Raw genomic sequence first — 16,456 nt, forward strand, 5'->3', positions numbered from 1 at the left:
TTTCGGCCCCTTGATTATGGTTCAAATTGATGCTACGAGATTTTCTTTTTCCGTGTTTGCCTTGCGACCAGAAGCAAGAGGTGTTAGGTGGGATTCTGTCAAACTAATATCATCGTCTCCCGGTGGCCTTTTGTTCCAAAGGGAACTTGCTACTCCCGATAGAAAAATGATAAAAGAAGAAATGCAGAAGTCTGTTGCGGTGCTCGTTAGCTAAACTATTGGCTTGGTTAATGGCAAATGCTGAAGATGTAACGCGTATTTGCGTAATTTCTCTTTTGAATTTAGTTGATGAAAGATGAATAAAATGGGTATATATAAGATTGATGAGTTTGCTCATATGTTTGTTAACTTTGACAAAATTATATTACAGAGGATCCCGGAATCTACTACTAATCACTTGATCTACGAAATGCCTACGTTTGTTTCGCTCCTTCCTATTCTTTAACTAGAGAGAGAGCTTCACATTCGATCATGGTAGTTGGGTAGCTGGTTAAAGATAAAAGGATGGCACTACTGAAGCTGGCGACAACATAAGAAGCTGAAAGATTTCACTTAGTACTATTCCTTCACAGATGAGAATGAACAACAATGAGAAACCCACTGGATCAGTCTTGTCTCTATTTGGTATCTGGAGCTATTTTCCACAATGAGCAAAAAGATACAGGCTGCCCTTTCCACCACAAACCCACGCAGCCATCTCTGTCTTCTACTCTGATCTCCCAATTACTGTCGTATTTCCTCAATAATGCCCGAGCGCCGTCAACTGCGTCCTCTCCAAACACCTGCCTGCTGAAACCAACACTGGCCATTCTCTCACACCATTTCTCCTTCCTCTCGTTCATCTCTCCTGCATTCGTCAAAGCCTTCGCAGCCTCTCCTTCCATCATCCTTCTTTCGTCGCTCTCACGTCCTTTATATGCAACGCTTGCCGAGTCCAGGAATCTCCACAAGTACTCCACTCTTCTAGAGAACCCTGTTGCAAAGTCTACGCAGTTGTGACAGCTGCAGTCCGCGTTATTCTCAGTAAGAACTACTCCTTTAGGTTCCATACTCCTCAATACTTTCAAGAAGTACGTTCTGTCATCTGGGTTGTTGTGGTTGAGATTATGGAGCCTAAACTGGGTGCAAATGATCAAGGTCTCATCTGGGGACGACTTTATGACCTGAGAATTGAGATTCTGCAACGGGAAGTTGTCGAGTCTGTTGATCTGAAGATTGATGTTTATTTTTTTAGCAAAACCCAGGAGTTGTGAGGAGCAATTGTATCCCGAAGGGCTTGCGGCGAATGGCGTGTTCCGTGATTGTTCTTCGTGATTGGTTCGAGTGATTAACGTAATACGAACCAAAGGAGGCGGTCCACCTGATCGACGCGTCAATTCTTCGAGGAGAGTTGGCCACTGAATGCCATGAGAGACTCCAACGTCGACAATGTGAAGATTTCGAGGTTGATTCTGTTCCTGGAGAATTTGCAGGATGGAGGAGTTGGCTATGCTGTTGGGGATGCGGAACCAGGGATTGATGTCGCTAAAATTGATAAGAGACTCAGTAAAGAACTTTGGGTTGGTAGAAGCGAAAGTAGTACTTCCGGCTGAAGTGACCGGTGAGCCAGGGGAAGCCAGGTGATGCTTCAGCGCCCGGAGCCCATGAGCAGCTAACCGGTGGTTGGCATCACCGGTTAAGGAGGCGAGCTCGTTGATGACGTACAAGAGGTGTTGAACCCGGCTTGGATTTGAGGCTGTAATGGCAGCCGCACAAGGGTTGAGCAGCTGCTCTGCCCACCTACCGTCTTTGTTGTTACAGGTATTGCCTCCGGACTTGGCTGCGGCCTTTTTACTCCCAGAAGACTTCCTGGCTGGAACGAGGCCTTGTTCCACAATCGTTTCCCCCTCATCACCCTCGTTGTTGTTCCGACGATTCTGACTCTTTCGGGAGATTTGGGATGTCTTGGGAGCATGGTCGTCGGACGCTTTCCGTTTCTTGGAAGAATCCGACGGCCGTGGATGGTCGGAGGGAATGGCAGGAGGTTCAGGGAGGGTAGCGCTCGTCGCGGCGGTAACAGTGGAGACGTTGCTGTCGAAAGAAGTCGAGCAGCGGTTAATCTGTTCCTGGTCCGGAGCTGGAACATGAAGCTGCCACCAGGAATCATAAGGATCATCGAAGATTGGAGGGAGGAAAGGCAAGGAGCCCTCTATCCACTCCAAAATGTTGTGATCGGACATGGGGTTGGGGTCTGGTTCTTCGTTTATCATCTTGGAGGAATCGAGGATGGGCTGGGAGAGAGAGGAGGAAGGGTGGGAGAGTAATTGTTGATGATGGTACTTGGTCATTTGATCTGGAGGAGGAGGAGCATGCAAAATAGGAAGACTTTTTTTTTTTTTTTTGTTTTTAAGAGAGGTTGATTAATGTGGAGTGGAATTTATGAAAGTTAAATACGTACTACTAGTCTTCAAGAGTTAAAATAATGAAATGGGACAGTGGCGTTGTTGGCTTTGGAAAAGACACAGAAGCGCATATTTGATAATACTCTTGGCGTGCTGGTGTTTTGGAAGTTATGACGTTTTTATTTGAGGTTTTCTAAAGACGGAGGAGTCTGGGTATTCTGCAAGAAGAAGAAGAAGACGAAGAATAGGCATATGATGCCTGTGATTCGTTTGATTACTGACTTATTCTCTTCTTCTTGTGTCACGTACGTAGGAATGCGATGATGATGATGCTACTTTTGTTTAATTGCAGCCCGCCTTTAGACCCACAAACAAACTGCTGACTTTGGCGCCTTTGGAACAGGATAATACTAGCACCGGCTGTAGTGTATGGTATACAAAGTACTATCTTAAAGCATTGGAGACGGCGATGGGATTGGAGTTTTGAATTTTCTTGCGACGGCAAACTCCTCTGTCCCTTTTCGCTGAATGGCACGGCAGCTTTTCAGACAATGAATTTTTGTCAGCTTTCCAGACTGCTACGCTATTGGGTAGAAAGTTTTTCTTCAAGAAAGCTATATAGTGCGTAGTAGTGCTATATCCTATATATACAGTACATAGCAGTGTATGAGTGTACGGGATCCGGGGCGGAACGGTTGTCAGACCAATCGTTTCAGAGGATGTAACATCATTTGCATACGATGTAATATCATCTGTATAAGATGTAACAATAGAATAACAGCGACTAACACAAAAATAAATTGAGTTTATTTGGATAGAGATTTATTAGCCAAAATTTATTTGCTTACATCATCATTACAATTTTCAATACACTTTTTTATCTTTCCAATTACCTTTTTATCTCACAGAGATCACATCACAAAAAGTGCTACAGTAAAAATATCTCGAATAATTTACAATCCAAACGGAGCCAATGTTTTTGTGAATTTATATGACGTGAAAATCGACGATGTAATATCATCTGTACAAGATATAACAATAGAATAACAACGAGTAATATAAAAATAATATTTTTATGAATTCACGCGGCATAAAAATCGAACTATAGAAAATAATCTGAGCCGCATAAATTTTTTTAACTTAACCATAATTGTCTCTGACAACGTTCCACCCCTCCTCCGTGCGTACGAGAGGAGTGCAAGACGGAACCAGATTCGGATGGATGGTCTGATTCTTTTGTCAATACAACTTGAAAGATTTGCGAACGACGTGCCAATTGCAATGAATACATTTGTCCCCTGAATTCAGCTGTCAGGTAGTCAACGTCATACAACCACTGGACCTGTAGTGGTAGTTGCAGTAATGAGTAAGTAAAGCATACCAACTGTGGTCTTCCCTCCCCAGTCAATTCTGGACACGCAGTTGATGTATGCATCCAAGACTAATCTGATTCAGTCAAATTTGCACGTCGCCAAATTGACAAATTTATACAAATTGACATGCGTGCACACATCACCACGGCGTGCTGATTGTTTTTCTTTTCTTTTCTTTTCTTGAATACTAATACATATATATATATATATATATTTGTGTGTGTGTGAATTATACTAATTTGCAGTTTGAAAAATATAATAATCTTCCATTTCCACTTTAAAAATTTGATCTTCCTAACTTAAGTGTTATAAGACTCCACAGCAAAATCTTTAAGTTATAAAATCAAAATCTTTGATTAAGATTAGGGCAATAAAATCGTTTAGGTATCTCTTCAAAAAAATAAAGAGCATAGGAAAGAGTGAAAGAAAGTAAAAGGGCAGGCTAGTGCGGTGAATTTGTATGGCCTTTCGTTTCACTTTTGCTACAAATTTTATGTCCCCAAATACATCCCATTTGCTGGCCCTTTTTTTTGCCGCCTGTCCCAGCCGTGCCCAGTCAGCACGGCTGGGGACAGGCTAATTAAAAAAAAAATTGTGGGCCCTTGTCCCACTGACATTTTTGCAGAGTTTCTGCCAATTTGTTCTGCGGCCGTGCCCAATCAGCACGGCCGGTATAAAATGAGAAATGGTGTGTGTCAGAAATATATTTGTGCGATATTTTTTTTTTTAACGTATATTTTAAGCAATTAGCCTCTCTAATAGTTATTATTATTACACAAAGGGTAGCAGGGATGTTTGTGTCACGTACGGATCCAGGCGCAATGAAATATGAATCTGTCCCCAGCCATTCATTCCACCGATTTTCAATCAATACTACGTATATTGTTTAGCTTACAACTTGGAAATGTTTGCACTCGTCATTTCAGAATACTACTGGAAATTATTATGACACAGATGGGCTAAAATAATGTCTGAATGAAAACCACGTTGCTGGGCACAAAGGAGAAGAACTGAATGTGGGAAAGCAATGGCATAATTTTTTTGGATTAGCCAGTTCCACCAAGAACAGCTTTAAGCTTCTTAACTTGAGCAGCATCCAGGAACGTCGACTTCGTGACCAGTTCGGAAGGCAAGTCGTTTCCAAAGAACGCCGTGTCTGTAATTTGGAGGCCGGGCATGGGGCTACTGAAACTCAAATAAGCAATGGCAGGCATACCACGAGCATTTATCTGGAAATGCAGCAGGCCTTGCAGGTATACCATAATATCGCCTTTTTTCAGCGTTTTCAAGTACACCTTATTGGCTGAAGAGATGAATGCAGATTGGATGGATCCCTGAGCAACAAACAGCAGCTCGGTTGCCCCAGGGTGGGTGTGCATTGGTATCAAGCCACAAGGCGCTAAATCCAATCGCGCCATAGATACTCCCAGGCCATTTACGCCCGGGAATTGAGCTGCAAATGCTGGAGTTAACGGCAGCTTTGATGATGTTTGAGGTGTTTCCGGCCGCTCCCAGGCCCGTAAACGTAAAATCATCCACTGTGACGTTAGCAGGACTCTTGCAAGAGTAACCTGCAGGCCCTTCTGGGCCATTAAGGTCTCCTACACAGAAGTCTTGAACCGATGCTTCAGAAGTAAAGACAAGGAAAAAGAATAGAAAGAATAATTGAAGCATCTTTTCTCTGCTTTCAATTTGTTTGCAGCGATTGAGCCTGGAGGGCTGGGAATCAGGAATGTATATATGTATATATATATATAGGCTTGAGAACCACTTGTCCATTGAGTGGCAAGGCACCGCTTGAAGCTCGTGGGCAATGAGAGCCACAAGCACTGCACCGTTGGTGCCTTGAAGCATCCATGCACGCATGTTGCCGTATTGAAGAATCGATGATCACTTCTCTATTCGTACGGATGGATGAACAGACAGCAAAGTTCTGCTGGAAGTAATTGATTGATGATGATAGGTGAGTTGATATGATATACAGGCTAGAAATCCCGTCAGCCTGGCGATAAGTATCACTCATCACTGCGATGGTCTGATGATTTCCAGAATGTTTTTTAAGTAGTAATAAGATGTGACACTTGCAGGATTCTTGCACGAGCATCCTGCAGTGTCTTCTGGGGCTTTGATCTTGAACAGATGCTTCAAAAGCTAAGACAAGGAAAAAGAGTAGAACGACCAACGGAGGTAGGCAGCTGTGGTTTTTTTTTTTTTCCTTTTTAATAAAAAAAAATTATGCATGGAAGACCATTAGCTGGTAAATGAATGAAAAGTCTTGAGGCCACTTGAACATTACTGCACTCTGGCACCACCTGAAAAGGGAAAATTATACTATCTAGAATCACAGGCCCTACCAATGCCTGCCCTTAAGCAATTACGTTGAACATTTAAGAATCGATTGTTAGTGACTTGAAGCAGACGGATCTTTCTGCTGGAAGTAATTGGCTGATAGGTGACTGAATATGAAGATGATAAGGCAACCTCTCCAGCATTCACATGGAAGCATTTTATGGCACACACCTATCCATAGAAATCACTGACTAAATTCCTCAACTAGAACAATCTAGCTAAATGCAAGCAGAGGGAGATCTAGAATCCTTGGAAGGCATTTTACCGGCAGCCAATAAGAAGTATCCCTATTCATCTGCGAAGGGCTACCCAAATCCCATAGCCAAGATCCTCTAACAGGAACTAAAATCAGGCTATCCGAGACCCACAGACACGATCATACCTTCCCATGAATTTGGTACTTGTACATACATTTGACAAAGTCTCAACACATAATTTCCGCAAATCCCACCAAGATTTCCTCTCTTATAAAATTTACCATACTGTTCAAGATGTTTGCATTCAGGGGATGCAGAAACGAGAACAGACATGTATTCCTATGGTCAAACACCACTCAAAAAATTCAGGCTCCATATTCGAAAAACTGTTTTTTTTTTTCGTCGAAAAACTGTTTTTTTTTTTTTTTTTGTCTTCAGTAACTTAAAGTTTCGTCCAAGTCCTTTTTTCTTCTTGTTAGTAGTGTAGACACTAAAGTGACGACTTCCGCTTCAGCAAATTTTAGCCTTCAGAGCACTCAACAAATCTTATGCCTTTTCTACTCTGCTTTTCATTAGTCAAATTTTAACAACAAATCCTATCTTTGAAAATCTAAAACAACCTAAATGATATGGCGGTTAAGTACAAAACAAGACTTAACACCTATTAAGTGACTAAAATTTCTCGACAACAATTACTCCAGAAAAGTCAAGTACCTTTTTCATCCATACATTTTGCCAACTAAGCCCCGCAATCTTTGTTTGCATATCCTCATACAAGTACCAAGCCTGCAGCATATGTGCTCATGTATTTGCAATCCAAATGTCATAGCACAAGACAGAATTAAATATCATATACTTTCATTATTTTTTTATATATTTATTTATTTACGAACAGACAAAATGAAAAGGTTATATATAGGACCACATGTTACAATAGTAGCAACCACAAATCACACCTCGAAAATCAGTAGGCTGATATTCCTATTGAGTTTTCATCCAGACTAACTTAAGGCAATTTTTATCTCCATCCACACAAGTCATGTCAAATTGAGAACCAGAGGCAGGATATCATCTAGAAACATTTGTTTCTTCTATCACCTACAATACAAAAATGAAGAACATGAGTTGGCACGCCTATGACAATTGACCTAATATCACGAGTATAAAGCAACATTAAGTTCAGTGCGGTCACAATGATTATCAAGGTGGAAGAGAAAGATCAATCCAAGTCGAGTTCATATCACAAAGTCATGCAAACATCTGCCAGAATCCAATAGCATTTCTCGGTTTGTACCACATGTACAGCTACAGAAAAGATTTCGTTTTGTAAGTCCATTTTCTCTCCTGTAACTCATGAAAAGATACCAAAAAAAATAATATTGCCCTCCACTATTCGCTGATATCATTTTTCAATTTCACCAGCAAAAGACATGCTAAAAGTACATTTATTAAGATGATTTACATGAAACAACAATTGACAGCATAATTCCTATACAAGGGAAAAAAAATGGGCAGAGGTGCTTGGTCCTTAAGATGCTTCTTAGAATGATTGCTAGTCCATTCAGCAATATATAAAGCACTGAAGAGATTCACGTGCCTACTACCACTTTCTAAACCACCAGTTGCGCAGGCAATGCAGTTTCTTATGCATCCATCAGGAAACAAAGCAATAGGTTATAATAGTCCCTAGCTTCTTGCTGCATGCCTGGGGGGTGAGGCAGGAAGGCGAGCAACCAAAAAGTTGAAAAGTATAATCATTCTTTAGCATGTTTTACAGTAGTTCGTTTAGGTGCTCAATACTTAACATATTTACTTTTGCCTATTAAATCCTAGTTCTTTGGTTAGCCTCTGAGAAAAATTGTACATCCTCTGGTTTGATGTGTACTATGAGCACTCCTATCTTTTTGTAATCGTGATCCATGCACATTGTATACATTAAACATCGATTTCCTCATTCAACCTTTAATATATCATCCTTCAAAAAAAAAAAAAAAAAAAGCCTTTAATATATCATTCTTTTAAATCGCGATCGTGTTGTTATACTCACGTACCAACAAGTTCTAAGAGTTAGTCACTTCCCACTCTTGCTCCCCCAAACCTCACAGCAGCACAAGCATTCTAGTCAAATTCACAAAAATCATCATCCAAAATTAAGGCAACCAACATGAGAAACTTCCATTTCACATCCTCAACAAGCAAACCAATTCAAACAAGCTAGACATGAGAGGTTTAAATTTTGCAGAAGCAAAAAATGTTCTGACGAGTGTCTCGTCGATATTCACAATACGTGGTCAGGTTAAAAAATTAAATAACAAAGAAACAAAATTACCACCTAGTTTAACTAATTTACCAGGTAAAGAAATAAGGAGAGAAAAAAAAAAGGAAATGGAAAAAGAACGCTAATCGAGAATTACCAATTCACAAGAGCAATAATGATATGCAGAGACCGATGCTCAGTAAATCCTTCAATCCGAATCCATATATGAATCCATCATCTGTCCGCTGAATGAATAAAATGCCTATCCTCCAGCAAAGGTATGCATGCTCGATCAAAGAGAAAGAGAAAACGAGAGAAAAAAGGATAAATGAATTTGGCCCTTTTTTTAAAATCTGCTTTCTGCCCTTAAGAGTTGTTTTCTTTTGAATACCAAGAACGTCACCACGCACACCTGCAAGATTGTTGCAATACCGATGAAAAATAGTCCGATTTTCTTGCCAAAATTGAGCCTTTTCTCTTTTGGTGGTGGTGCTGGTGCTGGTGGCGGTCTTTTCTCTTTCCGCGGTGGTGGGTTTAGTTTAGCATGGGGCTTCTCATGTTTGGTATGATTTCTATCTGAGTTATTATTCTTTGGAGGAGCTGGAGGGAGGCCCTTTTGCGGTGGTGGAGGAGAGTGTGGATGAGGTGACGGAGGCGGATGAAAGGGAGGAGGTGGAGGTGGGGCCGATGGCGGGGGTGGAGATAGCGGAGGCGGTGGAGGTGGAGGTGGAGGTGGAGGTGCAGGAGATGGCGGAGGCGGTGGAGACGGAGGTGGTGCTACAGTGTCTACATTTTGGGATTCAACAACAAATAAAGAAAACAAGACGCCAAAAGTGATACCGACCCAAGTAACCAAAGGGGATTCCATGTAACAATCCAACAGCAAATCGGTCCCTCCAAGCCTCCGCGCATCTGATATTTTCTAATATTAACACCAAACTCCCAGATTTTTCATCCCGATTGAAGAAGAACAGCGGATCTTTTGATAGATAGGTGAGAAGTAGGAAATTGACAATATGGAAATTGGAATTGAGCAGATTTTATTTTTTTTCCAAACGTAATAACTCCAAAAAATTAGAAGAACTTCTGAGATGAAAACTGTAATGAAAATGAATTTTATTTTAGACGAAAGATAATTTTGACAGTCATAGCATCTCTACGTCATCCCCCACCACCCAGAGATAATGAGAGAGGAAGAGAAATGGGGGACAACAAAGAGACTGCTCTTGGGAGCAGCAGCAGCAAGGAAAGAAAGGGAGGGGGCGGGGGGAAATGAGAGAGGAAATGGCAGAGGGATGGATGCGGCCTTGAATCATTCAATCTAACCACTAATTCAATAATCACCCGCGTGGGCGCGCGTCTAATTTGGTGATTTTCCAACTCGTTTAAGTCGTATTCCTAGCACATCCTGTCATTCTTGCTTCCTACCTAGTCGTATTCCTATTTCCTACTACTACTAGACAAGTCACTGCTATTTCTTTCGGGAGCTAATGAATTTGAGTTTAAGTACGTACCTACTATGCATATGCATGCGATAGTTAGTACGTACTGAGTTCAGTGAGTTGTTTGGACGGGGTATTATTTGAAATAATTATGATAATATTTTTTATGTTGTGATATATGTGAGAGAAAAAGATGATTGAGAATATAAAAGGGTAGATTGAAAAATATGTTTATGATGCAAACAAAATATTATTTGAGAAAAATTTTGTATCCAAACACTCCCTACTAGTTATTTACAGCATGAATTAGAATTAGAATTAGAACTAGAACTAGAACTAGAACGAAGTTGAATCAATCAAGCTCCAACATTTACATTTTGTTTTGCAGCAGTATGCGTAAAGTTCAAATCTAATTCTTGGACTTTTTTAAGTGCAAAATTGTTGGAATTAATAAATAGGCACTATATACATAAAAAAATAATAATAATGTAAAGCAATGGGTATGTGAATTGAGGCGATTATTGTAGCAGAGCAGACTGGAGGATTTAAGTTCATTTGTTAGAAGATCTATCCTCACCTGAAGATTAAAACAATTATGGAAATGAAGCCAATTCAATTCCAGGAGGAGCCTTTACTCAAATGGCATAGATAATTAGTTGTTGTCGAGGAGCAGCCGGAATTGGAACATAGGATCCCCCAAGACGAGAGACGATAATATGCCGCCGACCCACGGCCCCCTCTCTCATTACTCATTTTTAGTACTATTTCCTCTTAATTGCAGCACTTTTATTTTGTAGATCATTTACGTCTATATATTATTTTAGTTTTAGCAAATGCTCCAGAAAAAGTCAAAACCTGCTCCTCCTGATCCGCCAAGGAATCCAAAGTTTATTTTTTTTAAGTACTAGCAGAGCAGAGCAAATCAGTACTAGCTTTTTTGGGGTTACAAAAAAGAAAAGAATGAGATCTATGCTTGGCGAGGTTGTTAGAATCGTGAAAACGAAAATGAATCCTAATGTCACTTTTTGTAAATGGATTTCCATCGGAAAGTGAACAGCTAGGCCTTGAATGAGTATACGAGACAGTTGGGCCCAAGAAGTCGACTTTCCTTGGACTTGAATACACAGTCGAATCTTAGATTGGGAGATAACTAAGGTAAGGAGGCTTAATGGACTTATGGCCCATCAAAGCTCCTTTGCGTGGAGTTGAGATGTTTGGACCACCGTGGGTGGTGTTCGGTCAACAAGTCTATTTCTTCGAGTTCGTGCTCAATATTTTTACTTTTCCGGTATTCTTGTTTTCTTATTCAAAATTCTCGTTCTCAAACGTGAGATTTCTTTTTTTTTTTTTTCTCTCATACGTGAGAAAAAAAAAAAACTAGGCCCTAATACATAATTTATATTTCATAGAACCCTGAAAAATTGAAGTAGTGCAAAGAAATAAAGAGGAGCAGTTGCTGAAATTCAATTTCGGAGGCCAACCTCAAGAAAAAAAAAATAGCAATAATAGTGCAAACAAAGCACGCATTTACCACTTGGGATCCTCGGTGACATGTTTTCTATGCCAATTCAATGCCACTAATAGTATTGTGCCAAGTGTCATGTTATTATTTACACTTTAATTTTCTAATAATTTAAATTGACTTGATTTAACACAAGTGTAAATAATAACATGACACTTGACGCAATACTATTGGTGGCATTGGATTGGCATAGAAAACATGTCACCGAGGATTTCAAGTGCGCATTTACAGGGGAAGAACAAAAGTGGGGAACAAGCGCGATATTATAGCTATGAAGTCGGTGCAAATACAGTTCTGCATTCATATGCTATGTAAGTACGTAACCAAGTTCAATCAATCAAAATACCAATTATCTCAAAAACTGTAGAATAAACCTAGTTTATATGAATTTTACGCAAAATAACTAAAGAAATTATCAAGCTATGCCAACCTTTTTTTTTAAAAAAAAAAAGAGGAAGTGGAATAAGAAGCATGCTATGAAGATACTGCTCCTACAGTGCTGTTGCATGTAAGTACCCCGGTGGTTAGTTTGGATAGGGTATTATTTGGAATAATTGCTGTAACATTTTTTGTGATGTGATATATGTGAAATAAAAAAATGATTAGAAATATAAAAAGATGGGTTAAAAAATGTGTTTATGATGCAAGCGAGATATTATTTGGAATAATGGAACTATCCAAACAAACGTGCAACCACACATAAAATATGATGGAATTGCGGAGACAAATAATAAAAACAAGGGATAATTGCATAAACCTCTCCTGAGGTTTCTGACATTTGCACTGACCTCTCCTGTGATTTGAAAAATTACACTGACCTCCCCTGAGGTTACTAATCATTTGCAAATTTAGTCCAAACGATTAAAATATTATTTTAGGGAGTGAAATTAGAAATTTGTACCATATTTGCCCTTTGTGCTACATATCCAATGAATGACAAAGTACTATAAATCAATTAACAATTAATAAATTTCAAGGAGTGTAATTTATGGGTAAACACGCATTATTCATTTAAAGTACCAGATCTTTACGAGTATTTTACTTTCAAATATTTAATTTATAATAAATATATCAATATTTGTAAGTAAAATTCAAAAAGTGTTACAGGAATATTCTTGCAAAAAGAAAATCGGTAGGTTATTTATTTAATATAAATCAAATATTTTTTTAAAAAAATAACCCATAAAGTATTAATTGTTTATGGCCTTCATCCATTACACTAGTAAAGTATTCACTCTTTATATGCATTTTATTCTGAATCGTTTAATTTATGTTAAATACATAAATATTTGTAACTAAAATTGAAAATGTGTTATATTAATATTTTTACGGAAAAGAGATTAGTAGGTTTTGTATTTAACAAAAATTAAATATTTGAAAGTAAATACAAATTTGTATTTGAGCGTAAATATTTGTATTAAATTAAATATTTGAAAGTAAAATACCCTTAAAGAACCGGTACTTTAAATAGTTACCGACTCTTTATAGGCAAACACGCATTACTCATTAAAAGTACCAATTTTTTACGGATATTTTACTTTCAAACATTTAATTTATGATAAATATATCAATGTTTGTTAGTAAAATTCAAAAGTGTTACAGGAATATTCTTGCAAAAAGGAAATCGGTAGGTTATTTATTTAATATAAATTAAATATTTTTAAAAAAAATAACCCATAAAGTATTAATTCTTTATGGCTTTCATCCATTACATGACTAAAGTATTGACTATTTATTGGTACTGAATCATTTAATTTATGTTAAATACATAAATGTTTGTAACTAAAATTAAAAAAATGTTATATTAATATTTTTACGGAAGAGAGATTTGTAGTTTTTGTATTTAACAAAAATTAAATATTTGAAAGTAAATACAAATATGTATTTGAGTGTAAATATTTGTATTAAATTAAATGTTTGAAAATAAAATACCCATAAAGAGCCAGTACTTTAAATAGGTAATGCATATTTACCTATAAACTATACTCCTTAAAATTTATTAATTGTTACTTGATTTGTAGTGTTTTGTCATTTATTGGACATGTAGTACAAAGGATAAATTTGATAAAAAATTTTAATTTCACTCCCTAAAAGAATATTTTAATCGTTTGGATTGAATTTGCAAAGAATTTTAGTAACCTCAGGGAGGTTTCTGCAATTATCCCTAAAAACAAAAAAGAATGATGGACACTGGTCACTAGTAGTAGCATAAAAATATAAAGGAGGGAGATGGGGCCATGCATATTAATTGACGTGTTCCGTATGAATTGAAATTCGGGATGACTATTGACTTGCAGAATAATGCACCGCGCCAATGCCGATGCCATGCGTCTAGGCTTTGGAAATTGTTACGCCTTCCTTCCAATAATTTATTTGTCGACCAGATCCCCCAACCCAACCCCGACTCTCTGCAATTCCATGCACTCCGCCACGCGCAAATATACATATACGACTATCAATAATACCACCACATTTCCTAATTACAGGAGCGCTTTCTTTTCCTTTTTTTCTTCATTTTCTTTTCTTTTATCTTTTAGCTTGGTGGAGCCGGGATGATGGGATTCCTTCTCCATGCACCTTTGTAGTTTGTACTTGAACGTGAATTCATCAATCTTGCTGGCCTTTGGTGATGGACAACTCGTAAATACTCTGTCTAAAAAATGGTGCAAAAGTATGCAACTATTGCAGGGAAAGAGAAATGTCTCTGGTCCTTTTTTTTTTTTTTTTTTTTTTTTGTCCATCTCCCGTTTGCTTGCGTATATTCACATGGCCCCTCTCCCAGGCCATAACCATTGCTGCTTTTCTTTGGTAGGCAGACTCTTTTTTCTTTTCCTCCCAACTGGGATTTCCATTTTCCCCACCAAAGCGTCATCAGAAACTCTCAGACTGCGAATCTATCTCTAAAATTTTCTTCACTCAATCGCTGTTCATCCTTCCGTGCTTGTCCTCTCCCCCACAACCCATTCATAACATAAATAAATGCCTAGAAATCACTACTAATTGACTAAGACAAGAAGCCCATTTTTTGTGGGTCATCATTCATCTGCTTAATCCTTCTCCATACTCAATATATATACTTCAGTAATTCTTTTTCATTTCATTAAACTCCTAACACTGCTGTTGCTACTTGCTACTTTTTTTTTTTTTTGATCGACACAGGGATATCCGGATCAATTCTTACGGAGTCCGACTAATCCCCTGCGACCCGGGTCTGACGCCCCAACCCGACCCTAACACGTTAATTATGCGGAGAAATTCAGCAGAGCGGAGGCTCGAACTCGAAACCTATCGATCCCTATGAAAAGTGGCTATCGTTGTACCATTCACGCGAGGGCTTTGCTACTTGCTAGTCTAATATATTGTACTGCAATCTGTACTCTAAAACTCTTTCACTATTGTAAAAAAAAAAAAAAAAACATATGATCTAAGTAGTTTTAAAACCCAGAGAGAGAGAGAGAGAATTTGCGGGAAGGACCCCAAAATTCAGTGAAGTCTGAAACAAACTAGAGCAGCCCAGTGGCCTGTTGCAGACTTTTGGCCAGTTTCAGTGAGGAAGCGAGAGATGGCACACAACTTAAGGTATCAGTTGGCCTAGCCACCACTACTCTAGTAGTAGGAGGACATTACTGATTACTCCGTAGGATGCTAGCTAGGCGAGGTGAAAGAGAATGGAGTTTGGACGTATTGGACATTTTGTCCTCCTTTAGTCAAAGGAAGGTTCCCACTGTCTCTGACCCTCTTCATATTGACTCAATTGATGGGATGTTCCTCTGATCAGCTTGACAATTAATTAACGAAAAGCGTATTGGAGCAATTGAGAAAGGGTTTTGGCCACCCTAGTGTGTTTTTTATATTATTTGAAATAATTATTATAATTTTTTATAATATATTAATTATATATGAGATAAAAAATAATTTAAAATATAAAAAAAATAAATTAAAAAATATATTTATGATACAAGTGAAATATTATTTGAGATAATTCAATAATCCAAACACACTCATTTATTTTTCTTTTTACAAGAAAGGATTTTGGACCTCTTGTCACGTTCCATCTCTGAAATTGGATTTAATCAAGCGGCGTATAAATATTTAGTTCTGTACAAGTTGCAATACCAGTTGTTGACAAAATTTAATTAATCAAATAAATTTTACTTATTAAATATCACATTAGCATTAACGTCATGATATTCTTTTCACAGTACACATTTTCATTGATACAGTGCAAAAATATGGAAAAATACAACAGGTGGAATTCGAATATTTTATAATAGCATTTACCACGGGTTTATAAAATAGTTTTTTAATCAAATATTCGATCTAAAAATTTTTTCTTAAACACTCCTAAAGACGACCATCTAAACACATCTCTATTGATTTAAATCCATATATCAATTCTCTTTAAGTGCCTTTTGATGTATATATGTTGTAGAAAAAATTATCTAGATACTTACTCGCACAACAGATCAATATAGAATTTATTCTAAGTGCAAGTGAAATGTCAAATTTATAATCCATGCACTCCAAATTTAATGTCAAAGTTTTAAAATCCAACATTAAAATTATAAAAGATTTGAAAAGAAAACATATTTGATAAAGTATAACATCAAAAAAATATGAATTTTAGGGAAAAAACCTACTAAAATGCCCTAAGCTCAATAAATACCAAAAAATATTGAATAAAAGAAATTTTATTAATTAACTTATGATAGTGTTACTAGCTGCTATTATTCACCATTAAAATGTATGTACGAAATTTCAGATTCTATTGAAATTTGAATCTTAACATAGACATTCAATGAGTTTAGAAGTTTTTTCAAAGAGAAAAAAAATTTACATACTTAAGTCAAAATTAAATTTAGTGTTGCTAAATTAATTAATTTTGTTATAGTCATTTATATCCTTTTTGAATTATAGTCATTTATAAGTTTGGTA

General features: G+C 37.6%; 1 protein-coding gene, 1 long non-coding RNA gene and 1 pseudogene across 2 annotated transcripts; all 3 read right to left on the bottom strand.

The window, feature by feature from the left end:
• Positions 1-296: 296 nt before the first annotated feature.
• LOC113741407 (protein NODULATION SIGNALING PATHWAY 1-like) lies at positions 297-2,911 on the bottom strand. The gene has a single exon (XM_027268931.2). It carries the CDS (start codon positions 2,325-2,327, stop codon positions 618-620), a length of 1,710 nt encoding a protein of 569 aa, XP_027124732.1. The 5' UTR covers positions 2,328-2,911; the 3' UTR covers positions 297-617.
• A 1,665-nt stretch (positions 2,912-4,576) lies between these two features.
• On the bottom strand, positions 4,577-5,763 carry LOC140005070 (auxin-binding protein ABP19a-like; annotated as a pseudogene).
• Positions 5,764-7,138: 1,375 nt separating this feature from the next.
• On the bottom strand, positions 7,139-9,973 carry LOC113742862 (uncharacterized). Its single transcript, XR_011812854.1, has 2 exons — positions 8,715-9,973; positions 7,139-7,398 (listed from the first exon to the last, which is right to left on the bottom strand). It is a non-coding gene; the product is annotated as an uncharacterized lncRNA (long non-coding RNA).
• Between the last annotated feature and the right edge of the window lie 6,483 nt (positions 9,974-16,456).

This window comes from Coffea arabica, chromosome 4c, assembly GCF_036785885.1.
Source record: "Coffea arabica cultivar ET-39 chromosome 4c, Coffea Arabica ET-39 HiFi, whole genome shotgun sequence".
NCBI lineage: Eukaryota > Viridiplantae > Streptophyta > Magnoliopsida > Gentianales > Rubiaceae > Coffea > Coffea arabica.